Genomic DNA, 16,271 nt, shown 5'->3' with positions numbered 1-16,271 from the left:
ACAAACCGACTGTTAACAGGTACAAAACAATACAAATCGACTATTGTACTGGTTCAAATTCTAACATACCAACAATTCTTATTTTGAACAAATCGATTTTTGTTTAGGTTTAATATGAGCATACAAACAGTTCTTTACGTTTGAATAAAAAATATAGTATAGGTCCAGTACCGAAGCTACCTACGGTTCCTTACGTTTAAACCGAAGCAAACCGATTGCTGTTAAGTTTCAAAACCGAGCATGCAAACACTTCCGTTTGTTTGACACCTAATAAACCCACTATTGTTCAGGTTCAAAACCGAAACACCGATATATAGATCAGGTTAATAACCGAACAAACTGACTGTTGCCGACCATAACGACCATCAAAACCGACCATAACGATGAATCCTTACGTTTAAAACCAAACAAACCGACTGTTGTCAGGTTCAAAACCAAACGAATCGACAATTGTTTAGGTTCGAAACCAAAAATTTGATAATTTTTACGTTTGTAACCGAACAAGCCGAATATTTGCCAAGTTTACAGCCGAACAAATTGACTATTGTTCAGGATCAAAACTGAACAAGCTGACTATAGTTAGGATTGAAAACCGATCTTAACGACATTTCCTTATGTTCAGTCCCGTACAAACTGACCATTTTTCTGGCTCAAAACCGATCTTTCCGACAACTTGTCTGTTGAAAAGCGAACAAACCGATTGTCGCCGAGGTCTAAAACCGAGCAAATCAACAATTCGTTTAGTTTAAAACCAAAAAAAAAACGACTATTGTTCAGTTTCAAATCTACTCTTACCGACAATTCCTAAGGTTGAAAACCGAACAAATCGATTGCTGTTCAGGGTCAGAAGCGATCTAAGCGACTATTTATAGGTTCAGAAGCGAACTTACCGACGATTCTCTCCGTTGAAAATCAAACAAACGTACTGTTGGTCCGGTTTAAAACCAATCAAACGAACAATTCCTTGAGTTTAAAACTGATTAAGTCAACTATATTTCAGGTTCACAGCAGAAGAAACCGACTATTTATCACATTCAAAAACAAACATTTTCAGGTTCAAAGCCAAATTGTATAAAGTCGAACAAACCGACTGTTAACAGGTACAAAACAATACAAATCGACTATTGTACTGGTTCAAATTCTAACATACCAACAATTCTTATTTTGAACAAATCGATTTTTGTTTAGGTTTAATATGAGCATACAAACAGTTCTTTACGTTTGAATAAAAAATATAGTATAGGTCCAGTACCGAAGCTACCTACGGTTCCTTACGTTTAAACCGAAGCAAACCGATTGCTGTTAAGTTTCAAAACCGAGCATGCAAACACTTCCGTTTGTTTGACACCTAATAAACCCACTATTGTTCAGGTTCAAAACCGAAACACCGATATATAGATCAGGTTAATAACCGAACAAACTGACTGTTGCCGACCATAACGACCATCAAAACCGACCATAACGATGAATCCTTACGTTTAAAACCAAACAAACCGACTGTTGTCAGGTTCAAAACCAAACGAATCGACAATTGTTTAGGTTCGAAACCAAAAATTTGATAATTTTTACGTTTGTAACCGAACAAGCCGAATATTTGCCAAGTTCACAGCCGAACAAATCGATTATTGTTCAGGATCAAAACTGAACAAGCTGACTATAGTTAGGATTGAAAAGCGATCTTAACGACATTTCCTTATGTTCAGTCCCGTACAAACTGACTATTTTTCTGGCTCAAAACCGATCTTTCCGAAACTTGTCTGTTGAAAAGCGAACAAACCAATTGTCGCCGAGGTTTAAAACCGAGCAAATCAACAATTCGTTCAGTTTAAAACCAAAAAGACGACTATTGTTCAGTTTCAAATATGTTCCGGTTCAAAATCGATCTTGCCGAAAATTTCCTACGTTGATAACACGATCAAACTTATTGTTGTTGAGTTTTAAAATCGAGCATACAAGTAATTCTTTACTTATAAAACTTAATAAAACGACTATTGTTCAGGTTAACGCTAAAGTAACGACTTTTCAACACATAGATGTATACATAAGCTTAAAACAAAGTAAACCCACTTTTGTTCAGGTTCAAAACTGAGCGAACTGGCTGTTGCCCAATTTTAGAGCCAATTGAAAGATATTGCTCTGGTTCAAAATGGAGCAAACTGATTTTTGCCCAATTTTATAACCGATTAAAAGACTATTGTTCAGGTATGAAACCAAACATTTTGACGATTCCTTACGTTTCAAACCCAACATACCGACAATGCTTATGTTTAAAACCAGTAATATATCAGCGATCCCTTACGTTCAAAACCGATCATCACAACCACTCCCTATGATTCAAATCGGACATACAGGCGATTCCTGTTTATTCTCTTCGGCCTAAGTCTTGCATACCAAGACAACTTTTCATTAATATTTGTATTTCTGAAAGTCGCAACCACGTAGCAAATCACGCTCTATAAGTACATCATATTTCGCGCCATTGGCACACGAGTTATGATCCAAAACGGGAAATCCCTTACTATAAGTAATATTGAAAGTGAACGTCAACCACTTCTGACTTCTTCATTAAAGTCGACATATAAAAAGCTTCAACGAAAATAGGTTGGGGGGAATGGAAATCAGGAAAGGAAAAGCATTTGGGGATAAAAGTGTAGGTGGGGGATGAAAGTGACGGCCTGAGGGGAGATAAAGTAAAAGGAACTTGGTTCCTTTACACTCCCGGCAACAAAACGGAACATTTGAAATGAAAATGTAAACACAGTAAATTGAAGCTCAAAAGTTTTTTTTTCTGATATTGAGTTTTGTTTTTGTGTGTGTTTGTATGTGTGTGTGTGTGTGTGGGTGTGTGTGTGTGTGTGTGTGTGTGTGTGTGTGTGTGTGTTTTTCAATGAACTTGTTTCAGTGACCCTCCGGCGCACTTGACAATTGTGGGAGTACAATGCTTAGGGTTACTGCTGGTCTGTGTACCATACCTGAAGCCGTCTGGATGTCGAAGCTCCTGGCTATTCCGTCTGGAGCTCTGTGTGCTTTCACAACCTTCCCGAGATGCCAGAATCCTCTTGGGGTGAAGTGCTTGAGCACCCACACAATGTCACCTTCATTCAGTTCATCATTTGATCTTTGCCACTTCGTTCTCTTGTTGAGCTCAGGAACAAATTCCTTCAGAAATCTGCTCCAGTGGTAATCAACTACTGTCTGCGTCAATTTGAAGTCCTTAGTGGAGAACCACTGGTTGCTGTTGAGAAGAGGTTTCAAACACATGTGAGGTTTGCGAAGGAGGAAGTGATTCGGAGTAAGTGGTCCCTCATCTGAGATGCTGCAGCCCATATGAGTTAATGGCCTGGAGTTCAAACTTGCCTCTGCCACAACTTTCTCGAAAACTGAGAGTGTTAGTTTTTGACTGCCCAGCACTATCAGTAGACTCCTCTTCGCGGTTTGTATCAGCGTCTCTCAGACTCCTTCGAAGTGTGGTGCCAATGGAGTGTTGACAGTCCACTGAAAGGTCTGTTGAGCCAATTGCAGTCTGATGTACTCGTTGTTTGGCTTGTAGTTTCTCTGGAACTTTAACTTTATTGCTTGCTTGGCTCCAATGAAGTTTTTGCCATTGTAAATTACAATGAAGTCATGGTATCCAGGTCGTGATACAAATCTGCAGATGGTCTTGAGAAGACAATCGGCTGAGAGGTCATGGCATACTTCTAGGTGGACAGCTCTGGTTACCAGGCATGTTAACAAGTAGACGTAGTGCATCTGGGTGCCCTCTCTCTTGTCCTCAATGTCCATTCTTGACAAAGAGGTATTGCTTGTTTACATCTTGAAATCTGAATTCAGACAGGTCGGCCATCTTCGGTCTCACATTGTCTGCCCTCCATCGTCTGCAAATGAAACAGTGTTTCCCCAGACTTCGCATCACTGTTCTCATTCTAATCATTAAGAAAGTCTGTTGCAGGTGGGCCTTCACATGTTCCACTCCCTGATGGCCTTAATCATGGTGCGGCTTTTCAATCAATAATCTTGCAATTCTGCTCCTGCTATGGAGAACGAGGGGATGTTTCGCACTGTAGATTAGAAGTGCCTTGTTACAGTGACGAAATTGTTCCTGAGAAAATCTCGTTTTGGGACATTTTGATGAGGTAGTTCCCTGCTCCGTTCTCATCTGATGCAAAATTGTCAGTGTTGGAGGTCTCAGGTGGTTCGTTTTGTCTTCTAGATCGGAGTTTTGCCTTGAAGCGTCTTATTGCCTGAAACACCATTCTAGTAGAGTTGAGTAGTCGCCTCCATGTTGAAATTGATTCAACCTCAATGACCGGCGTCTGAAGTTGTGTCGCATGTGTAGCGCAATGTGTGGGATCACTGTCTTCGGCGAAATTCCAGTCTTGAGGTGTGCTCAGAAAGTCCGATTGTTGAATCCACAGCTTTGGTATGTCTAATGGGTTGAGGCCTCGTGTGCCCTCGTCAGCGGGATTCATCTTTCCAGGGATATGTCTCCAACTATCCGGGTTAGAATTCTCGTGAGTTTTGGTCAATCTGTTGGCAATGTTCATCTTCTGTCTCTGCTTCGATTTGATCCATCCAAATGTAGCGGTGCTGTCTGTCCAAAAGTGTTTTGAACTTATGGTTGTTGTCATCTTGATCTGACAGAACCCAGCTAGCTCTGCACCAAGTTTTGCCGATTCTATTCCAGTTTTGGAATGCTCAGCTGCTTGATCGGTGCCACTTTTATTTTACTGATCACAAATCGGGATGTGGAAGATCCATCAGAGTTGGTTGTCCTCATATAAACTATGGCAGCATTTGCACAAATTGAGGCATCAGTGAACGTGTGAAGTTGATGGTTTCCATTGGTGCTGGTAGTCAAGTATCAAGGAATGTGGGTGGAAGTCATGCTCTCGAACTCGTCCATCCTCTCCTGTAGTTCTTGTTGGTAGCATTCTGACACAGGTTGAACCCAGTTTCTTCCCTCTTTAATGTTTCTTTGGAGAATGCATCTATTTCTGATGGGAAAGGGTGAAATGAGTCCTACTGGACCAAACAGAGAAGCTGCCATTGAGAGCAACTTTTGTTGAGTCAGCTGTTGTTCTGGGTAGAGAAGCTTCGGTTTTGCAAACATCAACTTGTCAGTTTTGGGGTCCCGCGTCTGACCAAGGACTCTTTGGGGTTTTTTTGCCTTGTCTTCTTCCAGTAGTTTTTCCAATGCGGCTGATTTGTTGCTAAGGACTTCGTCAGATTGAACCCTCCTGTATGTAACACAGCTTTGACCTCCTCTGCACTTCTGTGGGCCTGCTCTTCAGAAGGGTAGGTATCCATGAAACCATCCATGTAGAACTGCTGCATGATTGATGTGTGCGCCTCTGGATGCTCATGTTTGTTGTCACAAGAAGGTGAGCAGTTGGCTCCAAAAATGAGTCGATTGTATTTGAGGACTTTTTAATTGCGATTCCCTGTCCACAGAAAACGGAGATAGTCCTGGTCTTGTGGTTGGATGCCAATCTGCATGACCATTGCCTCGATGTCAGCTGTGATTGCCGCTGAGTACTGTCTGAAGCGCAGAGCAGGGCCATACAGGTTGCAGAGTAAATCCGGCCCTGTCAGCAATGGATCATTGAGTGAGGTTCCCTTATATTTGGAAGCAGCATTTGTGACTCTACGGATTTTGTCTGGTTTCTGTTTGTTGATAACTGGGTGATGGGGAAGGTACAAGACAGATTGTCTGCAACTGGGGTCTGCAGTTGTGATGTAGTTTTTACCCAAATCTATTTTTATTGTTTCCTCATAGCGGTCTACCAAGTTTGTGTCCCTCTCCAGCCTCTGCTGCGGAGTGTGCCACTGAACTTTGGCCATGAAGTAGTTGTCAGGGAGTGTGATTGCTTTCTTCCATGGAAGTCCAATCTGATACCTGTCACCAATGGTTTTTATGGTATCATTGAAGATGGACACAGCTTCTTTGCCATCTGAAAAGTGTTCCTTTGGAGAACACTGTTTGACGTTCACTCTTTCAATTGTCCAGAAGAGTTGGAGAAGATCTTCATCTGGAACGGCTTGTCGTCTCCTGATATGATTGAAAGTGTTATGCTTGTGCTGTTTGATTGTCCGAACCTCTTGCGTGTGTACATCTAAAGAATGGGCCGCGTCAGTGCCCAAAAAGCAGCGTGTTTACTCCGTAAGGGGTGCCAGTGGGTCCTGTTGTGAACTGTCTGGGAACCGTTGCTGTGAATGCATCTGCTCCAAATAGTATTCCGATCCGGTTCTCCCTGATGGTTGGAAATCTTGTGTTCTGGAGGTGATAAAGGTATCTGCAGACCTCATTCAACATTTCGTTTTGAACTCCTATCATCCGAAACTCCTCCATTGCTGTTGCGTACACAGGGATTCTGATCACAGGACAACTGCTGTACAAATTTCGTATGCCGATGATGACATCTCCTCTGTTAACTGAGTGTTCACCATGAAGTGAAGCTAGTGGTAGGGTTATGTCTATCAGTTATTGAACTTGACGTGCATCGGCAACCTTCTGTGTTATTTGAGTGTTGTCACTGCCACTGTCCAGCAATGGGTAGGTTTCAATGCAAAGATCTCTGTTGAAAAGTGTTACTGGCATCGCCTGCAATTGTATCTGCGGTCTGACCCATAAGGTTTCCTATTGGTTGCTGCAAGTGTAGTTTTGTTGCGGAGTAGTCGCCTGCTGTTGGGCTACAGTGCGCTGATTGTTACACTGCTGTCTGTTTCTGTTGTTCTGCGTGCTCATCGGCTTAGGGTGAAAACCATTTTTGTTCCAGTTGCCCCTGAGTGAAGTACTGCTGTTAGATCCACCATGTCTGTTCTGGTTTCCACTCTGTTGGTTGTAGTTTGAACTCGTCTGTTGGCTTTTGTTTTCCTTATTAAAGTTACCTCAATAGTTTGACTGGTTTTGGTTTGTTTGGTTTCTGAAGACATTGTTTTGTGAGATTTGATTCCAGTTGCCAATTGGTTGTGCATTTTGTTGATATTGCCTGGCACTGGTCCTATGGAGTGTTGAGTGATGAAAGCCATTGCGTCTCTCCACAAGGCACCTTGTTTTCGATTGGCAGGGACCCTTTTCGTGAGTTCTTAGAGAATTAGAGCAGAGATTGAACCTCGTCACACAACCCTGTCGGTCATACGCTGAATTTTCCAAGTATTCGGGGCCACGACCAGAGTTGTGGTTTTGTGAGCAGAGTTGACATAACACATCTGGTGGCCCACTTTAAGACGTGTTCTGAGCTTACCTTTAATAAGATACTTCCTGAACAGTCTTATGGTTGTCTCAAGAATAGTATGTACTCATAAGGCTTACCTGACTAACTAATGTTCTAGATCTCTAGTCTGTTACTCTTCTATCTGAGCTTCAGTAGACAGTGCACGGGCCCCAATGCTAAAGTCTGACGTATATCTCAATACAAAACAAGAGCGGAGTAGAGAGAGAGAAATATACTTTTATGTTATATCAGGTAGGTAACTGGTGCTGACTAAATAGCTTTCTCTTCTGGTATCAGGGGAAAACAGATAAACATCTAAAGAAAAGTTATTTTCCCTTTTTTGCCGATCAGGGAAGAGTATTTTCAGTCTTTATTTATTTAAATAATAAAGTCTTCAATTCTTCTTTGTTGGAAGTCAACATTGACTCCATCTTTCCGGGGTTTCGAGTTTTTTGAAAGTCTTCTGTATAATATAATACGTTAATTTCTCTTTAGTCTCTCTGGAGGATTTTCTTTTCTTTTTGACTGTGTTGCTCTGCATCAGTTCGTCAGCAAGTCGATTCCTAGACACAGGTTGCCCAAAGAGCAAGGAGAGAACATTAACAACCACAACAGTATCTATTCCAGTACCACTTCCAGTGGGTAGAGATCCTTTCGGGTAGGCCCCGTGTTGATGTTGGAGGCGATCTTGATGTCCAGCGACTTACCTGACTTACCTGAATTGATTTGGTTTGCTTATGTTAGCTGTTAGATGTTCAGTATTTTTTCACTATTTTAACCTGTCTTGTTAGGTAGAATAAGTGTTCTGTTATACGTAGTATCCATTCCGGTTGGAAAGAATTTTAACTTGTATGTTAACTGTTATATGGAATTCGGTGGAAAAATCGAAGGTAGTTAGGTAGCTTGTCAACGCAAAGCTTGTTGACAACAACGAGAAGCTTTTAGTGACATGTGATTGTTTTGGCCATGTTGGATCATAGTAAATTTTGTTACTGATAATGAACATGTATTAGTATCCTGATTTTCAGTTCTAAATCGAGAGTTATTCTGATGCAATCAATTCTTACGAATTGTTTTGCTGTACTTCTACAATTTTGAGGAATTGTTAGTTGCTACGGTTTTTATTTGCGTTTTTCGAATCTGTAAATTCGTTAAATGTGCCTGTTGACTCTGTATTATATTTTGTAAAGGTTATACAGATCTCGCTCATAGTTTGTAATGGGTATGCACAAAAATGTCCAATTGTCGTATTCCCATTAACGATTATCAGAAAGGATTAATTAAACGTCTCTGTCTGCGCGCTTAATTGTTTAGGTGTTCGCCTGAAACGACATATCTATATTCAACATTCCAAATATTCCTTTTGGGAATAGTATCATGTTAGTTGTTACTAAAAATTTCCAATATGTTAGTTGTTACTATAAAGTGTAAACTAAAATGTTATAACTAGTTTTAATGTCATGTGATATATATGAGAATTTCATCGTTACATGTGTTATTGTTGTTATATTTGTTACATGTTCTATCACAATTATATGTATGTTACTATTACTATTTTATATGTGTATCAATGATATTCGTAAACGTGAAATTTTGAAATTTGTAATGTATCCGTTTTATCTGTTGTTGCAGATTATTGATGGTATGTTATATGTTATTATAAGATTGTTGCTCAATTTTGATTTTGGACATATTGTTATTTTGAAGAATCGGTAAATATCAGGTGATATACTGTGAACTTGTTCTGGAAATTGTTTAAATTTATCATGTTATGACTCATTCTACTTACTTACACGTTATGTGTAGAATTTACATGTTTTGTTACTTATGACTTATAGTTAGTCATTATACATTGTTATTTTGCACTATCAGTCTTGTTTACATCCGTTTGCTTTATTAACGCAATACTATCAGGTATTTTTTGGTGTTTTTCCTTATTTACAAAATTGCATATATCTGACTATGGAAAATTTTTGCATATACATGTACAATTTATGTGTGAGAAATAGGATAGGGTAGTGTAAAAGGTAAAAAAATATAAAAACTAATGGTGTTATATAAACTCTATTACACATGAAGTGTTTTACCTTTTATGATAACTGCTGGTAGTTATGTAATTGCAATCAGATATAAACTGTATTTATCCGGTTCTGTACAAATTGTTGAAGGGATACAAGGTAGGGTTGTACAACTATTTAGTATTGAGTATTTCTCGTAAGGGATGTTTAATGTAGATGAAAATAACATATATGCAGAGATGGTTTTATAGTTCGATAAAGCAATTGTTATCATTCAATAACAGTTTACTTTGATAGTTTACAATGTTGTTATGGTTATAAATTGTTTTTATTAGAGTTCTGAGTTGTTACTTGTTACTGGAATTATTGCTGTTATAGCTTTTCTGCTTGGTTGGGATAGTTTGTTCGGTCCCTGTAATATTTGTATTCTTTGATGAAGTGTTCATCTGTTGACAAGAAATGTGCAAGTAAGTTAGGTATTTCGTAAATTGAGATATCCGTAATCGACGCTTTGACTGTATTCCGTATTTCTTTTTCAATTTCTGTGGTTTTTCTTTCGTTGTTAAATTGGATTCTGTTGATAAATGCTCTATTTGTTACACTTCCTTCTAGGTGATATGTGTGATATTCTTCACACGGCTCTAACGCTTTGAGCGGTACCATTAATGGTCTTTCCGGTGCGTTTTTTGGTTGAAAGATATAGTAATTTTTAATCGGGTCGAAGTTACGGAGAGTTCCTAATGTATTATCCCATTTGAGTCGATATCCGTAATTGAGAAAATATGGTGACGTAAGCTGGTCATTTATATGTCTACAGCTTTTAGTAGTATTTTGGTTTTTGTCCCGTAGAAATGTATAGTAGATTAAATTATGTATTAGTTTGGTTTCGTGTACTCGGTAGTTGTTGTTTTGGACATCCTTCGGTGTTGGATGCAGGAAATTGAAACTGAGTTGAAAAATCTGATGGCCGAATACACTGTATGCTGATAAATCTTGGGATGCTTTAGCTGCGAGTAAGTCGAAGGTACATGTTATGGGTACCTTGAACTCGTAATCATAGTCATACAGAAAACGTTCTGTTGAACTGTAGAACTGCTTTAAGATCGGGTAAGTTGTGTTGGTGTAACTTATCTTGCCCCATGTTTTTGGTACTGCGTTTAACACTGTTTGTGTTTTCTGGTGGTAAAGGCGGAATGTATTCAGAAACTTGATCTTTTAGGTTATGTAAGGGTGACATAACAAAAATTGTATTCTCGAGAGTCAAATGGCATCTCTGCCCAATTACGATATGATAATAGAGGATTATAGTTACTACTATGCGGGCTATTTAATGTTCGCGGGTCCTTGTCTTGGAACCAGATGGCTTCCATGACCGTAGCTGTGGGGGTCTGTTCATTGGTAGACTGATGAAAGAAAGATTTTCTGTTATTGCTGCGTGGTGTTACTGCATAAGGGAAACGGAGGTTGTTCGGTCTGTTATTTGCGCTTCTAGAAAACAATCGTTGTTGAACGTTTTGTTGTGTCCTTAATATGTTCTGTTAGGTAATCATCAGGTGGAGGTGGTCTCACAGGTGGAGGATAGCTAGGAAGTGGGGGTGATACATATGTTTCAGCTGGTGATTGGTTTTGGTTAAGTGGTCTATTATTTTGGTAGCTGTGTATATTAGTACTAGTTCCTTGTTCGTTTTTTGTTCTGTTAAGAAACGATTGTAAATTTCGCTTATCGTAAATTTGTTTTGTTTGATTAAATTTGTCCTTAATTTTACGTGCTATCTCTTGCGGTGTTTGCGTATGTTGGTTTGGTGTGTTGTCCAATTCCACTCTCATCGTTGTTACTTTGTCGTTTGTAGTAACCAAATAATCGTCCGTCTGGGTGCTACAATCTGAAGCGTTGTCTCTTATAGTTCCTGGGCTCGATCGTCCTGAGCCAGAGCTCAGTTACCCTCCTCAACATCATAGCTGAAGGGGGAATCCTCTTTGTATGGTGACTCTGACTCATAGTCCATGTTGGAAGCCATTTGCTAAAATTTATAATGGTTTATTCTATTGCCAGTATATTGTTACACATTATGTTATGAAAGTTAGTTGTTATAGAGAATACAAGAACTTAGTATTAGTTCTGACTGTTATTTATCACTTGTTAGTGATTTTATTGTTATATGGTGTTTCGCAATTGTCATTTCGACGGTAAACATTCATACATTATGTTATATGTACATGGTAGGGAGTATAAATAAGTAATTAGTTTTTGTAGTTTTTATATATTATCTATCAAATGGAAACAGTAATAATATGAAAGATTTGGAATTAAATGTGTATAAGAAAAATGTGAACTATTGCTGATTACAAAAGGCTATGTATTAGTTGTTGAGGGAAATACTTGTAAGCGAATTCAGTAGGAACATATATATATATATATATATATATATATATATATATATATATATATATATGTATATATTAGAAAAAAAAATTGTTGGGGGCTTATGTTAGTTGTTCCGGAATACTAGTTTGTTAAACTTCGTATGTATCTGCTGAATGAGTATCGAAGTATGTTACTTCGTTCGTATGTGGCTGATCAGCATTTTTTAGTATGTCTAAACTGTGGCTGCGGTTATGCATTTTGTTAGCCGTTAATTTTAATTGATCAAAGTCGATAGGTGGTGGGTTTTGCATATCGAGAAGTTTTGTTGTAGGTATTAGATGTTGTTTATTAGTTGATTTTGCTGACGATTGGGGTATTTCAGAGGGTGTGGATTGATTTATGGTCATTGGTATTTCATAGGGATTATTATGGAATGAAGCTGGTTGTTGTTGTTGTATTATAGGTGCGCTAGGTATGGGTGCGCTAGGTATGGGTGCTTTATGGAGTGTATTAGAAAAGGTTATATTGTTCCCTACACACTGGTACGCAGGGGGTGGTGTAATCAGTTGTGGTTGTATTGTTGGTATCTTGTTTTCTTTTATGGTTGCTAATGGTTCTATTTTAAATGGTTCTTGTTTATATTTTCTTTCTGGGAGAGGTGGTTTCTGCAACTTTGTGGGTGAATCTATTGTTCTTAATTGTAGTCCTTTTTCTGTTCTTCGAATTGTTGTGTTATAATGTTTATAGTTTGTGTCGACGTAAATTTCTGCAGGTGTGTCGTTTTTATTACTGTTATCTGCGGAATGTCGACAAAAGGTATGTTAATATTTTCGTGACTTGTTATTTCCGTAATGTGTCGTATTATCGTCACTGTCATGATCAATTTCTTCTTCTTGTATTTGAGCTACTAATTGTGTTAACGTTTGTGAGAAGATTCCAAATGTTCCTGTAAGCAGTATTTTTGTTATACTGGCTTGTATGCCAATAGCTTTGTGTATTACAAAGGCGTTATAAAATTTTATAATAAGATTTGTTATAAATAATATCATACTTATCATTGCATATATTTTGCCATTTTTTCTAAGATATACCATGGCCAACCGAAGATTGATAGTATTTGTTCTTTTAGCCAGGCGCCGTCAAAGATTTCTTTCCAGTTAACATTGGGTTGATCTATTTGGAAGTTATATCCATTAATGTTTAGATCTCTCAACCATTTAAGTGATTGTTCATAGTTTTTGTATGTCTGTTATAATCCTAATTGTTCGAGTTCCAATAATTTTTGTGCTAATTGTGCTGCTTGTAATGGTTTTTCACGATCTCCCATGTATTCATGGAGTAAATCTCTTTTTCGTTCTTGAACTAATTGTTCTCTACTGTATATACCACTTTCTATTAAACTAGCTTTACTAAACATGTTATCAAGTACTATTTTTTCAGGTGAGATTGTATTTAATATTGTTTCAACTTTTACGGGATACGGTGTTACTCGGTATCTAGCTGTTCCTTCAGTGTCAATAGATATTAGTTGATCAAAGTTACTATGTGAGCATGGTACTTTCTTTGCCCATAAGTTTGTTTGTCTTGTTAATTGATGTACGTATTGTACTCTGTTCTTGTATAAAATTGGTTTTTTGTCGTAGCATTCACGAATCTGTGGTACGTATAATGGTGAAGACTTCTTCGGACGTTTGTACATTTTCATTACGTTTACTCCTTCTTGTTTTACAAATATTGATCTATCTCCGGTAAGGATGTATCCTAGGAGTGGTGTGTTCTTTTGTACTTGTGTGAGTGTTAATTGTCGAATGTTTCGAGTTTGTTCACATATTTGTGAGTAAAATTCAATTGCTTGTAGACTTATTCTGGAATATATGTTACTCATGTATAAGTCCATTTTCATGTTTAAATGTGTATTTTCGTTTACAAAACCATAGTAATACTGTTGGTTTTCTTCATCTTCATAACGTGTGTGTTCTGATATTATTTGTTTTGGTTTAATTTTTATAATTTTTTCCTCGTCAAATTTATCTTTCTTTCTTGTTACTTTTTGTCCTGTATGCATATCGAATCCATATTCATAGATTATGTAAATATCGTATTATTCCGTTTTGTGTAACGGTTGTGGTGATCCTCATTCTCGTTCTACTAATGGGTGTACTTCGAATCGTGTAGCGACGGTATCTGTTTTATTCAGTTTTACTTTTGTGTTATATCAGGTTGTTGGACTGTTGTCCATTCTGCATTTGTTTCTATCCAGTATCTATCTTGGTAATTAACCATGTATGCATCAAATCTGATTAGTTCAAACAACTGACAATGTGTTTGGGGTTCCCAAACAATTGCTGCTTTTGTAAAAGGTGTAAAAAGGTGTCGGTAGGCACTCTCCTTTTCTACGATCTCAAGGTAATTTTGTTCCCATGTATGATATTTCTTCTGTGTCGAGATTTAGTATTAATGATACTTCTCGTAATTCTAAAGTCCAAACTAATAAGTCTATTCTATTTTGTTTTCTTGGTCCTTTCATGCCGTTTGATTGTGCATTTTTGATTTCGAAAGGTATCCACATTGGATTTGTATAGTAATAGACTATCCTTCCATATGGTGGTACCATTGGAGTATCAAAGTCGAATTGTATTCTGCCTTGGAAGTCTTCTACCTTTTTCTGAATTGGTGGATTAGCTATGTAATTGAATGAGATGTTATATCGTGTTGGTTTATGTCTTGTGTTTTTGAGTAGGTTAACAACTCAGGTTTTTTGAGTAGGTTAATGTTTTGAGACATAATAACTAGGTCTGTTAGCTCTAACATATTTGGTGTGCTGCGAACACCATTCTACGCGTTCTTTGATTGTTCCTGCAACTGCGTATGCTTTTATCTCTACAGCTTGTGCTTTTGATAAAAGTTGTACTTCTGTTTCTGTCATATCCAAGTCTAGTGGTTTAAATTTACATGTGCTGATTCTGTTCAATTCGTAATATTTTACTTTTGTGATTTCATCAGCATCGCAATTGTAGCGTTCTATAAATATATCTTGAGGTCCGGTTGCGGAACCATTGATATTTTGTCCTGTTAATTCTACAAAGTCTACATTGGTTTGGCGTTTTCGTCTTTTAGTATTCAAGTTAAATTTGTCCAGTATACTGTCTGTTAACTGTTCTCTATAGAAGTTCCAAATTCTTGTCCATTTATCGATAGCTATTTCCCACATTGCTTCGTAGTCCGAGCTGTTTTTAAATTCTTCGATTTCTTTTATGTTCGTTTCATGAGTAAAATATTGTTTTGAGTATTTAAATTTGGTATTATTGTTAAATACATGGTTTTTCAGTTTATCAAATCTCTCTTGATCAATTGTATATGATGTGTTTGTCTTTTTTGTTTTATTTTTGTTCTGAAAGTTTTTGATGTGTATTTCCATCCTTTCATTGATTCGACTTTTGATGCGTTGTTTAACACGGTTATTTAGCCGATGTTCCAGTTGTGTTTTTGTTTCTATTTTCTTGTAAATGTATAATATTATTAATAATAATATTAGTATTATAGCTTTTAGTTGAAACGACATGTATATGAAAGACCTGTATGAGGATTATAGAACGTTGCGAATCCTAATGTCTGTTTTGTGTATCTGTCGAATTTATAGATAAACTCAATACAAATAAATGGTGCTGGTGTTGTCGTTGTTATTATTGAAGGTGTAGTTGCATGAAATGGATGATTAAATATGGTGTCGTATTTAATCGTGGTGTTAAATTTAAGTTCAAGAGATGGTGTTGCTAGAACGTTAAGTGCTGTGTTACGTTGTCGTATTGTAAGGTTTAATTTGTTTATTAATCGATTCCTTGACCAATTTGTAACTGTATCTCCAAGATTAGTAGGTCCGTATAACGATGGTGGGGTATTCCAAGTTTTGTGGTCTAGTGCAAAAAGATAAATGTGTTCATTAATCCTACTGCGAGTAGGGGGGTTAGGATTTAGAACTGGTGTCGATCTTGTTCTACCAGGGTGGCTTGATGGTAATCGTATTTCTGGTATAAATGAGGATGGTGATAATGCTGTGTTTCTTGGTGGTTGTGAGGAATTTGTTAGTTCTACTCGTGGTACGCATATCGATGTGTTAGATGATGAGGATTGGTTTGATCTTTGTGGTGTTGTACTAGTACTTGCTGATTGTGGAGATGTTGCTGACCAAAGTGAACTATGTGGTGATTGTATTGGTTGTACACGAAAATGTTCTTGGACAAAATTGAAATCTTGCCTTTGTTGAAATGTAGGCGGTAAGAAAAGGTTTGCTCTTAGTTCAGATGATGTTGGTGTCGGGATAGTGTTAACACTGGAGTGATCACTGGGTGAACTAATATTAAAATTGTTTAATGTTGGTGTTCCTGTTCTACTTGGTGGTTCTGAATGTCCTGCTTCTATGGGTCTGAATATATTAGAGTCTATGTCAGTAGAACCGTATGAAACTAATGTCGAGTCTTGTGTGGGAAATGAAAGTGAGGATCTACGCCGTGCTCTTAGGAGATCTCTTCTCTCCGGGCGGTCTCGCCGTTCCCTATATGGGTTTTCGTTTGCAGAGGTTTCGTCAATTTCTGGTGAGGTTGGTATATTTGTTAGGTCTGGTACTTCGTTATGGTGTGGTCTTTCAGGGTTATTGTTACTACTATTGTTATTTGT

General features: G+C 37.7%; 3 protein-coding genes across 4 annotated transcripts in view; all 3 read right to left on the bottom strand.

Annotated features, from left to right (window-relative positions):
- LOC142341447 (uncharacterized) overlaps positions 1-16,271 on the bottom strand; it is a 545,892-nt gene that overhangs the window by 338,762 nt on the left and 190,859 nt on the right. The window lies entirely within an intron of this gene.
- LOC142340655 (uncharacterized) lies at positions 3,451-3,783 on the bottom strand. The gene has a single exon (XM_075391346.1). The coding sequence runs from the start codon at positions 3,781-3,783 to the stop codon at positions 3,451-3,453; it is 333 nt and encodes a 110-aa protein (XP_075247461.1).
- Positions 4,080-4,628, bottom strand: LOC142340654 (uncharacterized). The gene has a single exon (XM_075391345.1). The coding sequence runs from the start codon at positions 4,626-4,628 to the stop codon at positions 4,080-4,082; it is 549 nt and encodes a 182-aa protein (XP_075247460.1).

The sequence above is a fragment of the Convolutriloba macropyga genome, chromosome 6 (genome assembly GCF_964194025.1).
Source record: "Convolutriloba macropyga chromosome 6, txConMacr16.3, whole genome shotgun sequence".
Taxonomy (NCBI): domain Eukaryota; kingdom Metazoa; phylum Xenacoelomorpha; order Acoela; family Convolutidae; genus Convolutriloba; species Convolutriloba macropyga.
Note: the sequence above shows the minus strand (reverse complement) of the source record. Positions and strands in the feature narration are given on the sequence as shown.